The 13,884-nt window shown below is 28.3% G+C and overlaps 2 protein-coding genes and 1 long non-coding RNA gene across 6 annotated transcripts in view; all 3 read right to left on the bottom strand.

Moving 5' to 3' along the window:
* Positions 1 to 676, bottom strand: part of LOC101506921 (uncharacterized) — a 3,790-nt gene extending 3,114 nt beyond the window's left edge. For 2 of the 4 annotated variants that reach the window (XR_012162109.1, XR_012162110.1), the window contains exon 1: positions 300 to 676. This is a non-coding gene — a long non-coding RNA (uncharacterized lncRNA). Of the gene's footprint in view, positions 1 to 290 lie in introns of all 4 variants that reach the window. The other 2 variants (XR_001143423.3, XR_001143422.3) reach the window with 2 other exon arrangements.
* A 3,524-nt stretch (positions 677 to 4,200) lies between these two features.
* On the bottom strand, positions 4,201 to 6,364 carry LOC101495731 (cytochrome P450 71D10-like). The gene is made up of 2 exons (XM_027332196.2): positions 5,185 to 6,364; positions 4,201 to 4,681 (listed from the first exon to the last, which is right to left on the bottom strand). The coding sequence occupies exons 1-2, from the start codon at positions 5,806 to 5,808 to the stop codon at positions 4,655 to 4,657; spliced, it is 651 nt and encodes a 216-aa protein (XP_027187997.1). The 5' UTR covers positions 5,809 to 6,364; the 3' UTR covers positions 4,201 to 4,654.
* Positions 6,365 to 6,504: 140 nt separating this feature from the next.
* On the bottom strand, positions 6,505 to 10,093 carry LOC101506587 (uncharacterized). Its single transcript, XM_004491347.4, has 6 exons — positions 9,870 to 10,093; positions 9,038 to 9,165; positions 8,762 to 8,931; positions 8,146 to 8,223; positions 7,528 to 7,672; positions 6,505 to 7,129 (listed from the first exon to the last, which is right to left on the bottom strand). The coding sequence occupies exons 1-6, from the start codon at positions 9,970 to 9,972 to the stop codon at positions 6,719 to 6,721; spliced, it is 1,035 nt and encodes a 344-aa protein (XP_004491404.1). The 5' UTR covers positions 9,973 to 10,093; the 3' UTR covers positions 6,505 to 6,718.
* Between the last annotated feature and the right edge of the window lie 3,791 nt (positions 10,094 to 13,884).

Below are 13,884 nucleotides of genomic sequence, written 5' to 3'. Positions count from 1 at the left end.
TTAAAATAAACAACCAATATCTCAAGTTATATGAACAATCAACATAAATAACCATATATCCATCCTTAATTCTTCAAGTTTTCAAAGTGTTTCTAAGATTAGAGAGATGAATTTCTCATATTTTAGAATCCACAAGATGTCATAGATTAAGAAACAGCAAATAGGAAATAGAATAAAGAGCGATACCAAAATCAATCATTTGAAGATGATTATAGAGTTATTTTTAGAGTAATGCAAACGTAATCGATGCAAAGGTTGAGCGATAATAGAGCAACGATGAAAATACATACCAAGCTCACCAAGTCACGAAGAGGTAAAACTTTTGCAAGTCTCGCAAGATGCCAAAACCCTAATCGATGTAGAGTTGCGAGAAAAGGGGGAAAATCACGAGAAAACTGTACTCGACACAGAAACCCTAATCATGTTTTTCCCCTTTTTCATTCAGGTCGAGCGATGTCAAGTGGGTTCTTGAGAGAGAAGACAGTGAAGATTGTTTTGCGTGAGAATGAAAGAGTTTGCGCAAGGAGCGTTACACGAAGATTGTTGTGTGAGTAGAGTTTGTTGAGAGCTTGTGCAAGGAGGATTTAGATTGAAAATGGATTTTGGTGGACAATTGGAAGGGCGCAGTGATGAAAGATTTTAGAATTTTTTGAAGAGAAATACTAAAGTTTTTGCGTCCAATTATTTAATTTTTGAACTGTCAGTTCATAATTCTTAAATTGTTAAATTAATCCTTTTTTTATTTATAAGAATTTAGTTTATATATTAAACAGAAATTTGATTTTATGCATCCGTCCAATCATAATTTTAAAATTAAGATATTTTGAAGTATATTAAAAAATTATTTACATTACAAAGTATGCCATTAAATGTGGAAATATCTTCAAAATTTGTCCAATTTATATAGTTTGTTTTGCTATTTGTGGATAGGGAATTTCCATAAAACACTGTCCAAATATGCATATTATTGTATTATACTATTAGAAATTTGCTTTTTACTTGCGGATTTAAGCAAAAAATACATTTATTTTACGATTAAATCAAATCCGACGATTCAACCACTTTCATTTATTCTACTCCGTTTAAAAACACATTTGGTATTAAGACGTATGTCGTATTAGGCTTTATGCTAACTTAAAATTATATGTTTAAATTTTAAAAAGAAAAAATTCTAAGTTGTTTTACAACAATAGTGATAGATTATTCACAATCAGCTCTAATTAATCAAATTAATTAAAAAAATAATAGAATTAGACAAGTATATTTCATTCATTTTTATTTAGAATTTTAAATTTTACATCACTTGAGTGTTCTTAATTAGTCTATTCACTTATTCATAATTTTCCAATAACATAACCTCACCTAAAATAACTTTTACTCAAAAAAAATAATTAAAAAACAACTTATTATTCCAAAAAAAAATATGATGTTGCATCAACTATTTTTCGAAAAGCAAAAGCGTCTCAAGAAAAAAAAAAACTACTTTATTTTTCTAAAAAATAAATAAAAATAAGTATTCGCAAGACAATCCGCAGGTACTACCTGCGGCATTTGCTGCGGACATTTCATGCGGACTACTCCGCAGATAAATCTTTAGGAAAATTGTGAAGCTTGCTGCGGACGTACAGTCACATATAAATCCGCAGCAAACGGAAACCTTACCTGCCGTTTTACCTACGGATTCGGAGATCGCAGAGATATTCCTAAAATAATTATGAGCCGCAGGAAAATCCTTGGGTATTACCTGCGGAAAGTAATCCGCAGGAAAAGCCGCAGGAAAAACGCTAATTTCTAGTAGTGTATTTTTTACAAATTATATATTTTATTAATTACATTTAGTCGAAAAATATTGACATTCATTTTTTTTTATTTTTTTCTATTCTTTTTATATTTATAAAATAAAATTAGCTAAATAATTTTTCAATCTCTATAAAATAACCACGTAAGTTTATTTAATCCAAACATATTAACTGGCGAAGTATTTAATTGAGTTTTGACTTTAAAATTTATCTTCCTAGTTTTCATAAAATAAACTTTCTATTTTAAAAATAAATATTACAAAAAAATATATTGAAAAATTTATATTAAAAGAAAATTATATCAAAAAAAATAATATTAAGATTAAATTATAAAATAACAAGTATTTGAAAATAGAAATCAGATTATATTCTATTAATTATAAGTGTTAAATGAGACAAGAAATTCTTTTTTAAATTGATGTTGTATTTTTTTTCCTTTGACCTTCCAAAAAATAATTGGGTAAACAGGGATTTAAGCCAAGAAATTCGATTTTCCCATTTTTACTAATTTAAATTCTCATTCTCCTAACTCAACAACAAAACCTCGTTTTGGCGGTTATCCCAAAAACTCTTATGCTCATTCAAATGCCGATTTCTACAATTATTTTCGGTGAGTTTACTCCCAAAAATGAAATCCACCAATTTTATTATTATTATTATTATTATTATTATTATTATTATTATAATTATTGAAAGAAAAAAAAAGGAGAATATATTGTATTATTAGGCTAGACCTATGTGAAAAAAATAAAAGGGATTTAGAAATCCCTAAGAAGAATGAAAGAAAAACATAGAAGAGAAAATGATTTGGTTCCGGTGGTGGTTGTGGTAACATGTGTATAGTAAAATCTACAATTTTGATAGGTTATTTCTACAATTGAGTTTATTATTTTAATATACAAAGTAGTTTTACATAAGAGTTACTTTGGCATACAAACCCACTCTAGGAGAAGAATGTTGTTATAAGGTTGTACCCATTAATTATTATAGTGAGTTTTTTATTGGACTAGTCCCGTAATTTTTATTCTCAAATTGAGTGAAGTTTTCTATAAAAATTGTGTTTATTTCATATTTAATTTTCTGCTAATTATTATTGCTAATATACTAACTTAGATTAAAAGCTAGGGTAACCAAATCTACCATATAGTTGGACTACCTTTTGTCCATGTATGTCTCTACAACATTTTTGTGTTCACTCTATTGGACCATCAAACCAAAAAAAATTCAATTTTTTTTTGTTTTTTTATTATTCTTTATCTCGGTTTGTTTTGTTTTAAAGAGCCTAAAAGTGAAACATACATACGCTAATTTGGAGAAAAAAAGATATATTGAATTCGAATCTCTATCTCAACATATCAAATACCCATACAACTTATATATAAGTTGTAATAACAAAATTTTGTCTCATTCAATTTATATTAGTAATCATAATTATTTTAGTTGATTTTATATGTAGTCGTACAGAATTTGATTAAGTACTTAGAAAAATATGAATTTATATGCTATTGCTAGCTTTGAAAATGAAGTAAAAACAATAGTCACATTTAAAACCTTATTTTTAGTCTGAGCTAGAATGACTAAGCACTAATATTCAAGAATTCTACTTTTAATTTAGAATAAATTTACTCTTAGTTTTAAATTTAATAAAAAAAATTAAGAATTTTGATTTTAATTTTAAAATCTAGGAGTTACAAATTCTAATTAAATAAATGATCAAAAAATGATTTAATTTATCAATGTTTAAATTAAAAAATCAATTTTACATGTTATATAAATCGATTGTGTATCTTTTTATATTACTTTTAATTCTATCAACTCTTAATCTATGTAGTATTTTTTGACTAGTTCTTTGTACATATATTAAAAAGTTTCTTTTTGTAAGACTACATTAATTTTATATGTATCATGAGAATTTTCTATCTATTCTTCATATATTAAATGTGACTTTTAAAGTTCACGAATGTCATGTGAGAAAAAGATATTTATGTATGTTAAAAATATGGAGTGATAGTAAATTTTATGTATTATAACATTTGAGTTTTATTTATTTAGTATATTTTATATAATTTTATTTTTTTTAAATAGTTGTATATAATTTTGCAACTTTCCTTTATATTTTTTACAAATTATATATTTTATTAATTACATTTAGACGAAAAATATTGACATTCATTTTTTTTTATTCTTTTTATATTTTTTTCTATTCTTTTTATATTTATAAAATAAAATTAACTAAATAATTTTTCAATCTCTATAAAATAACCACGTAAGTTTATTTAATCCAAACATATTAACTGGCGAAGTATTTAATTGAGTTTTGACTTTAAAATTTATCTTCCTAGTTTTCATAAAATAAACTTTCTATTTTAAAAATAAATATTACAAAAAAATATATTGAAAAATTTATATTAAAAGAAAATTATATCAAAAAAAATAATATTAAGATTAAATTATAAAATAACAAGTATTTGAAAATAGAAATCAGATTATATTCTATTAATTATAAGTGTTAAATGAGACAAGAAATTGCCTATAAATAAGATTTGGTTTTGATAAATTTAAGACAATATAGTTAAATTCTGTGAACCTGTTAACCATTCGGGTCTCCCTGGCCTCCACCACCCAGCCGGGCCTCCATGGCCTCCATGGCCTCCACCACCAGCCGGGCCCTGACCTCCACCACCAGCCGGCCCTCCCTGGCCTCCACCATGGTCTCCACCACGGGCCTCTCCCTGACCTCCACCACCAGCCGGCCCTCCCTGGCCTCCACCATGGTCTCCACCACGGGCCTCTCCCTGGCCTCCACCACCAGCCGGGCCTCTACCACCACAAGGCGTCACCACCAGTCTAAGGCATCACCACCAGTCTAAGGCGTCACCAGCCTTTTGTTTACAGTAAACATAGATAAAAACAATTAAGCACATATCAATAAAAACAAGTTAATAATTAGTCAAATGTCAAATTAACATAAAAGTACATAAAAACGAGGTTAGAAACGAGAACAAATTAATAACGTGATATGGTTTAAATAATATGACATATGATACGACGATGTATAATGATTAATACCCATGAAATTAGAATAAAATGTCGTAAAAACTTTGATTTTAACTTTGAATTTTTTTCTTCATATTTTTAACTTAATTAATAACAAACGAATAATTAATTCATATAGATGATTCTATATCATATAATTGTATGTCGCGTCTAAAAATATGTCAATTTGTCATTTTTTAGTTCAAAAATATGAGTGAGCAACCAAAAATGTCGACTTTTAAAATTAGAAGACCAATTTTGTGAATCAGTAAAACTAAGAGGACTAAAACTGCAATTAAGTCTTTAATCTTTAAGTTATGAAAATAAACGTGTTTAGTTGTATACTAACCTGGATGACTGATTTAATATTGTCATCGGTCAATGGATTTTTCGAGTGTTTATTTTCTTGTTGAAGCTTGAGAAGAACATCTACTAGATCTTCATCCCTTGCTTCTTTGTCACTGTTTTTGTGATCATTGATGATGTCTTGCAATATTCCATCAGTCTCTCTACAAAGTTTTTCAAATTTAGTCTTTGTACTACTCACCCTTTCAAGCAATATTTTTATAGAAGGAAAAAGATCAGCAATACAAAATCCTCCCAATATGATCAATATTTTCTCAAAAGCTGATATGAAAACTTGTTGTTGTTGGTTCTTTTTTCCAAAAGCTGCTCGCCCTGTTATTCCATATGTCATTGAGTAAATCATTTTAGTGAGATTAACAACTGAGCCTTCAGATTCATATATTGATTTAACAAGATCTGACACCTCTTCTTCTCTTATGGACCTAAATGATTGAACACGCTTTGCATTTAATAGCTCAACAACAATCATCTTTCGAAGTTGTCTCCACTTTTCTCCATATTTAGAGAAGGCAATGTCTGAACCATTGTAAGTAAGTATCGAAAGCAAAAGCAATGATGGTCTATCACAAAAGGTGAAGTCATGTGTTTTCATAACCTCTTTGGCCATTTCAGGTGAACTATTACATGTGAAATCTCTCCTAGTTTAAGGTGCATTAAAGTACAATATTTCTCTGCCAAATTTTTGAAGCAATGATGGGGAAGCGAGTTGCTGATAATTTGATGTATGTTTCCTATAATATGGAGTTGCCAAATAGCGAGTCACTCCATATATTATGATGGACATTATTACTATGGTAACGGCGCTTAATCACAAGAACACGTTGCTATGTTAAATGATTATGGTCATTAATAAAAGAAAAACAAAAACAAAATTTGGACAAAAAGCCACATAAGAATTAAATTGGAACTTTTTTACCTAATTCAGACAAGAAATATACTTTATAGATGCGCACAATACAAAAATGTAAGTCGTGGAATGAATATATTAACGGTTGGATCATCATTTATCCACCATACACAAATTAATTAATTTGACCACCATAAAAGCTACTCATTGATATACTAAAACTGTAACGTCAACACTTCTGATCAAAGACGTATTCTAGACACCAACACAATACTTAGTGCCGTATCCGGTGTCGGTGTTTGTGTCACTGCTCGTGCTTCACATCATAGTATATCAATCAATTATAAGCACTTCTAACAGGGATTGCCGTGGTTCTTCTAACTATTCCACTACACAGTCCTTCTTAGCAGCATTATCATTACTGGACACTTGAAAAATAAATTTTGCAACTAGCCATTATGTTTCTTCATAACATTGCAATTGACAATAAATTTTCATTTTGTCAAAACATCAAACAATACAAAAATTCTAAGCTCGAGATCTTTTCAAAGATATAGAAAATAAATAACCAACAACTTCTTACATATATACAGAAGTTTATAGTACATTTTAATATTTTATGGTGACTGAAAAAACTCATCATTTCATAATTCTGTGAAGACTATGAGTTTCAACTATGAAGAGACTTGCTTACTTGCGATGCCAAGACCATGGCCTTGGCTCTTGTGCTCATCAACAAGAAGTCCCGTGCTGCCCGACGCTGATGTTGCCGAGCGTTTTTAGCTCGCTTTGGAGCTAACCGATTGTCCCTTTCCTCAAAGGCAAGTCTGAATTTTTCAGCTACTGATAATTCAGCGGAGCTTGAAGAAGGTGGAGAAATGGGCTTCTTTGCAACAATCCCATGCATTGTCCATGTCTTGGGATCAATATCTTTGACAACTACATCATCTAATATGATATTTTGAAATGCTTCAAAAGGAACCTGAGTTCCCATAAACCCAAAGGGAGATGGTTTAGGATTTACTACGATACGCGGGCACTCGGCGGAAAAGTCCTCTAGAGAATTATTATCAATTTTCGGCTGCAAAAAAACAAATACTTTAAGATCAAATTAACAGAGATCATTTCTTCAACATATAGGTGACTTGAGAAAAGATATTAGAAACTCCTACTTTGTATGACACAAGAGCATGGTTAACAGAATCTTACGAAACAACAATTGTTTTTATATCTCAATTTGATACTAAACTGAACTTGGTCAATGCGAATCTCGAGTGTGTAACTATTTTGACATGAATCACATCTTGAATCCTGATTCATTATGATGAATCCATATTCACTATGAAGAATTGTGATTCACTCTAATGAGTCACTACCTAAACTTAGTGTAACCAACCACTTTCTAAAGGACAAAGATTTGCATTCAATTACAAATTTACAAGCTACCATAATCCAGACAGAGAGATTTTAGCTTCATACCCATACTAACCACCTGAGTGATTGTGCACCGCTAGCAATTTCTTTAGTATCAAGCTCCTCCCAAGAATCCTCTTCCACATACTCTAGCCTTGGTTTAAATATACTCAAGCATCTCCGAGCAGTGTTGTCACTCCTTGGACACCCTCTGCAATATTAGTTATGGTTCATTACCTGTTATGAGGCTTGTAATCCTAAGTTAAAACAATTAATTTTCCATTTGTTAACTTATTTATTGATTTTTATATAAAAACAAAGAAAGAAAGGATAAATATAGAAATAGAAAGACTTCCCAAGTTTCAGATATCATTTCCACTGTGAGAAGAAACCAAATGCCAAAGCCAGATTTTCCCATCATAAATAATTAGCAGTAGATGTAGTTTGATCATATTTATAAGTGTACTTCAAAGAATGATGTGTGTATAGTTAAAGCTTATTGTAATGACGGATGCAATTCTAATGTGAACATAGTACTAAAAATATAAATGGTCCATTGAAGAAACAAAACCATTTTCCTAATTAAGTATTAAACGAAATACACTTCAAAAAAGACACAATGGATAAAATGTATTAACATAGAAACAATTATAACTAAAAAATGGATAATTGCCATATACATACCCGCATCTCAATGTCTCCAATGAATGGCAGTGCTTCACAAGTTCAGATATACCAGTGGCAGTAATTTTGGTGCACCGGCTGCAAATAGTCTCAATATATCAAGTGATTCTGAAAGAAAGAAATATAATATAAAAAACACACTAGAAACTATAAATAGTTTTGCTAGAATGCTATACACGAATCACAATTGCTAACTCCATGGAAAGTTGTTTACCGGCCAGAATCAAAGTGAAGAACATTGATAAACATCACATCTTATAGAAGCAAAACTATGAAATGTAATGGAAGACCTTAGCAGAAACCTAAATCTATGTTGATCATTGATCACCTACTTTGGATATACTCAGGATATAATTCGAACAGAAAAATATTTGCTGCTGGTCCATTGCATGGGAAATATCATGTTCTTGTAGCATCACATAAGCTTAAGACTAAAACTAGAGCTTATTGTATGAAATGTTTATAAAATTGGACTATACATCAAAAGACTATAAATAATGAGGGGGGGAAATGTTAACATATATTATTCTCAAACATAATCTTCTTTTATATTAAAATGATGGCATAGTCCTTTCTTTGTTATTTTAAAACAAAAAACAAAGTTATGATTCTATACCTTATGTCCAGAGCTTTAATGAATCTACATACTTGAGCTGCTTTTATCAAGCCAAAATCCGAAACATCTGAGCCAGAGACATCAAGGATTTCCCATGAAGCATCAGCTAATGCGATCAAGACATCATCATTCAGCAACTTTCTTCGTCTAGCAATAGCTGCCACCGTAATCTGTCATTAAAGCACGATTACTTCTTCAACCGTCATGCACACCATTAAGGATAAATGACCTATTAAAATATTTGAAAATAAATAAATTCATTCTCTACCAAGCTACCTTTATATCACCCGGCAAACAGATAGCAATCTCATCCAAATCTTCAATAATGTCCTCCAAATGTCTTCCGATAACTCCAATGCAGAGGTTGACTAGACTTGCAGGTTTTTTCTTCTTAAATAGTAATCCTGCACAAAAATTCCTCAAAGAATTAGTTAATGCCATCTTCTGAGTCACATGCTCAGGGAAAAAAGTATTAGTCCATCAGCCTTGTTTATATAAATAGCTTAATTAACTTCTCACAGCATCAATGCTTATATATAGTCTATTTCTATAACAAAAAATAAAATAAAGTCAACTTATTTTCATATAAGCTATAAGCCTTTTATAAGCTATCCTAGAGAAATCATGAAAATAAGGCATAAACAGCTTATGAACATATCATAAGTTGTTTCCGTAAACTCTCCACGAGTGTTTTATGCCAATAGATAAACTCAACTAAATCAATCCACACAAACCATAACCAATGAACTCAGATAAACCACAAAAAACCCTCACAACCAACACACACCTAGTAGCTCCTTCAAAAAAAAAAAAAACTTTAACCATCCTATTCAGGTTCCAAATTCAAATCAATCTTCATTATTCCCCAAATTTTAGCATAAGCTGGTTATTCTAATACACAATCTAAGGTGAAAGCAGAAAAATAAAAAACATGAAATCAACCACAATAAAAACCCCCAAATGAGTGCTTCAATTATGTCAACGGTAATTGAACTTTCACGATTGAGCCCAAAAATCGGAGCAAGTGCAATTGAAAAAGGGAATTTGAAAGTATAAAGATTAATAAAAAACGAAAGAAAAGAATAATAAGAGAAAGAGAAAGAATAACCTTTGAATTGAGGATGGGTGATGAATGTAACGGAGGAGTTAGAATTCAAATTGAGGTTTTGTAAAGAGGTAGATAATGATTTGGCACCGTTAGCTTTATCCATCAAAAATGAAAAACACAATATAAAGAGGAAAATGCGCTAACGAGAAAGACAATAGTATTGTTATAATCTAATCTCCCTCGCCCCCCCAATTTTGATGTTATCAAATAAACCAAACCGACAATACCTACGACTCTTTTCTTTGGATGCTTTCATTATATTTAAATTTGTTTAATTTTTTATGTGAATATACTAAAATATAAATTATTTTTTATATTTAATTTCCTTTTAATTAAAATCAAATTTATAAAACAAATTCAATTAAAATCAATTTTTAACACCATTAATTCAAATGTACGGATACGAAAGAGTACCATAAAATGCAAGAAGGTGTCTGAATATAGTATATATGACATAATTAACGTCGTGCTTTCAAAATGAACTAGACTTAATAAGTCGATCCATTAGTCTATATTTTAATTCGATCTAGATTATAAAAAAGTTAGCCTAAAATTAAAAGAACATTTCAATTCATTCAAATTTATAAATAAATCAAGTCATATTAGTTCATCGAACTTGAAGTCAATTTGTTTTCAGAAGAAAAACAATAAATTTTTTTTTAAAAAAAAAACTAATTTCTTAGCCTTTTCATTGTACAAAAATGAACTAATTTTTTTAAGCCCAACCCACTTTCAAATCAATAACATACATAGAGAAAATAGAATTATAAAAAACAAAACAAAAAAACTCACTAAACATAAAACATAGAACTAAAAGACACAATCACTGGACATAGTCCCATAGTGGTAAAATGAGCTTATAGCTTTGATTTGAGTTTGAGTTATGAATTATAGTTTTAAGGCAGTGTAAAAGAATGATACGTGGAATGAGACATGATGTCTTCTATTATGAATAAACTCAATCTTTGACGCTAAAAAAGTTATAACAAAAAATAGTTATTTGTAAATTATTTTATTGGTCTACAATCAAATGAATGATATTTGCATCTGAGGTTGCCCCTCTCTTACAACATATGTGGTTCAAACTTGATTATGGTAATTATAATTTCTTTCATCAAAATGACATGGTTCAATTTTTCAAGGATTAATCTAGTGGTGATAGAAGTCCCTTATTTCTTAATGGAGTATGGTGGTTGTGGAGGGCTAGGAACTCTCATTGTCTTGGCTGATTTTGGTGGTATCATTCGAAAATGGTAAAGGAATAGATAATTGGGTTTCAAAGATATATTGGCAATCTTCCATGTGTTCTCATATTTTGACATCACGTTCATCACTAAAAATTAAAATAAATTAAATGTTGTCCCCACAAAATTAATGATCTTTCAAAAATATTAATGAAATTTTGAATAACGTATTTTATCTTCAATAAGACAATTACAACAATTGAAAATAGTTTCTCTATAATAAATTTTATGAATAATCAAATGTTCCATTAAATAATAGATAATTTGTCGAATGATTGAAGGGCCACATATATATAAAGGGAAATATTTTATGGTGTTTTTTAACATACCAAATATTTTTGACAATATATAAAATGAAAGAATAAACAAATGAAATTGTCAAACAATTTTAAAATATGAAGACAAGTTGAAAACTCGGCTAAGCAAAACTCTATAATATTTTGTATCAATTGAATCATATAGAAAAGTAAAAATACAAATATGGATAGATTATACACCTTGAAAATAAAATATATTAATTACTTAAACTTTTGTGTTTTCTTAGTTAAAAATATAAAATATATAAATGATAAATATTATAAAAGAGACATTTTTTTCTTCTATAAACACACATTTTTTGAATCGTTGACTCTATAATAGTTTCTCTTCAGGAATCTAATTTACAATATCACAATCAACTCTTTTGTTTTTCAATTCTAAATTTTTTGTTGTAATATGATCATATTCAAGAATCAGAACAGTTAACACCTTTCATGTAGTTGAATATATATGTCATAATAGGAAAATTTTAAGGGTTTAACATGCAACGAGATCATGTTATTTGACATGGCTTAAGATGTAACTATAGTTTGGCTTAAGATATAGTATGGTTTAAGATGTCACTATAGTATTCTAATATATTTGGTTAATTTAATCTTTGTTTCTTTTAGATTCTAAGTTATTTGTTATCTTAGAATTCTAATTATTTTTATTTTGTATTTAAGTTGAAAGTTGTGATTATGGTAAGACAATATTGTTTTTCATTAATGTAAGGACTATTTTGATAAATTTTGAGTAAAGATATAGATATTTTGATAGAATTTGAATAAAAATAGAGAATATTTTAATTAGAAATGATAATTAATATGTCATGTCTGACAACTAACGTTGTAAGCACAAAAATCGATAAATTAATCTAATTGAGAAATGTTTAATACAAACAAAAACTATTTTAAAATATTAATAACTTACTTAAAAGTGGTTTATAGGTACAATTAGTAGTTTTTATTTTATTTTATTGTATAACAACTTTTTTCGAAATGGTCCTTCTAGCATAGAAAGGGACATATCTATTTAATGTAGATTGGGGAAATATTGAACCCACAAACTTAATTATTTTTATTAATACATACCGAATAATATATATTGTCCCCACTAAAAAGCGTAAATTTTATTTTAAATTCTAATTTAATGTTGCATTGAACGACTTGTTCTTAAGATATTATGATATAATTTATCATATTTTTTAATACAAAACAAAACGTACATTTTATTTTTAAAGTGAGAACGGTAATTTTTCTTTAGTTTCTCTACCATAAAATTTATGAAGAATACAATATTCAATTATATAAGATGATTTTTTTAATGATTAATTTAACACATATATAAATTATTTTTCATGTTTATTTTTACATCCTAAATGTTTTTATAATGTTGAAAATAAAAAATTGACTACAAAATGAAAAGAAAATTGCTAAACAATTTTTTTTTAGTCATAACCCTTTGGAGTTCAACTAGGAGATATAAGTAAATTCTTTTAGAATTTAAAATTGAATTATCTCGAACGATTGACATAAATTTAATCACTTGGTTTGTTAAATAATTTTAAAATATTAAGACACATTGAGAAATTATAATTCATTGATGTTTAGGTATATATTTTCAAATTTTTGGATATATAATAGTATAATTTTAGTAAAATGCATCTTGCGGTCTTTTAACTTAGTTTTAAGTAACAATTCAGTGTTTTTCTCTCCTGATTTGATTATGTATTTAATTTTAAGTAATGATTGATTCTTTATGTTTTAAAATGTTAACAATGTAATCATTTTTTTATAGAAACTCGAAAAACTTATCATCATCTTCAAACAAATCTCCAGAAATTTTATTATCAATTTCAAGAAAATTCATATATTTATCAAATTTATAACTCATCTTCAACAACAACAACAACAATATCAAATCAATCAATTAAAGAATTCACACTTTAAAATTTGATTCTCAAATCACCAAGACAATATTTTCTTCTTTTTTCTATCTTTCTCCAAACCAAATCTTTATCCTAAAATTTAAAATATGAATTATTTATTTGATGAATTTTATGTTGTTGTTGGAGATAGAAATATGAATTTATTTGAATATTTGAGTTACGAATTTCAAATTTTTACTTAAAATTAAATAAATGAATAAATCAAAAAATAATATTAATAATTGAATTATTATTATAAACTAACTTAAGAGATCACGTTCTGATAATTTTTGTAACCTTCAATTTTGTATTTAAAAATCTATTTTATTAAGTCTTTCACTGTTATTTTTGTTATTAGTACAACTATTGTCCCCTAACAAAGAGACACGCGCTTACTATTTACCTAAAATTTCCCTTTCATTAATTCCTTCCGGAAATAGAACTAGAGCATAAATAATAAAAATAACAGTATTCCATATTAATTTTTTTAGAGGCTATTGTAGTCCATAACAGCATGTAGTAGAATGTAAAACGTGATTTTGGA

The sequence above is a fragment of the Cicer arietinum genome, chromosome 2, assembly GCF_000331145.2.
Source record: "Cicer arietinum cultivar CDC Frontier isolate Library 1 chromosome 2, Cicar.CDCFrontier_v2.0, whole genome shotgun sequence".
NCBI lineage: Eukaryota > Viridiplantae > Streptophyta > Magnoliopsida > Fabales > Fabaceae > Cicer > Cicer arietinum.
This window is presented reverse-complemented; position numbering and strand designations above follow the sequence as displayed.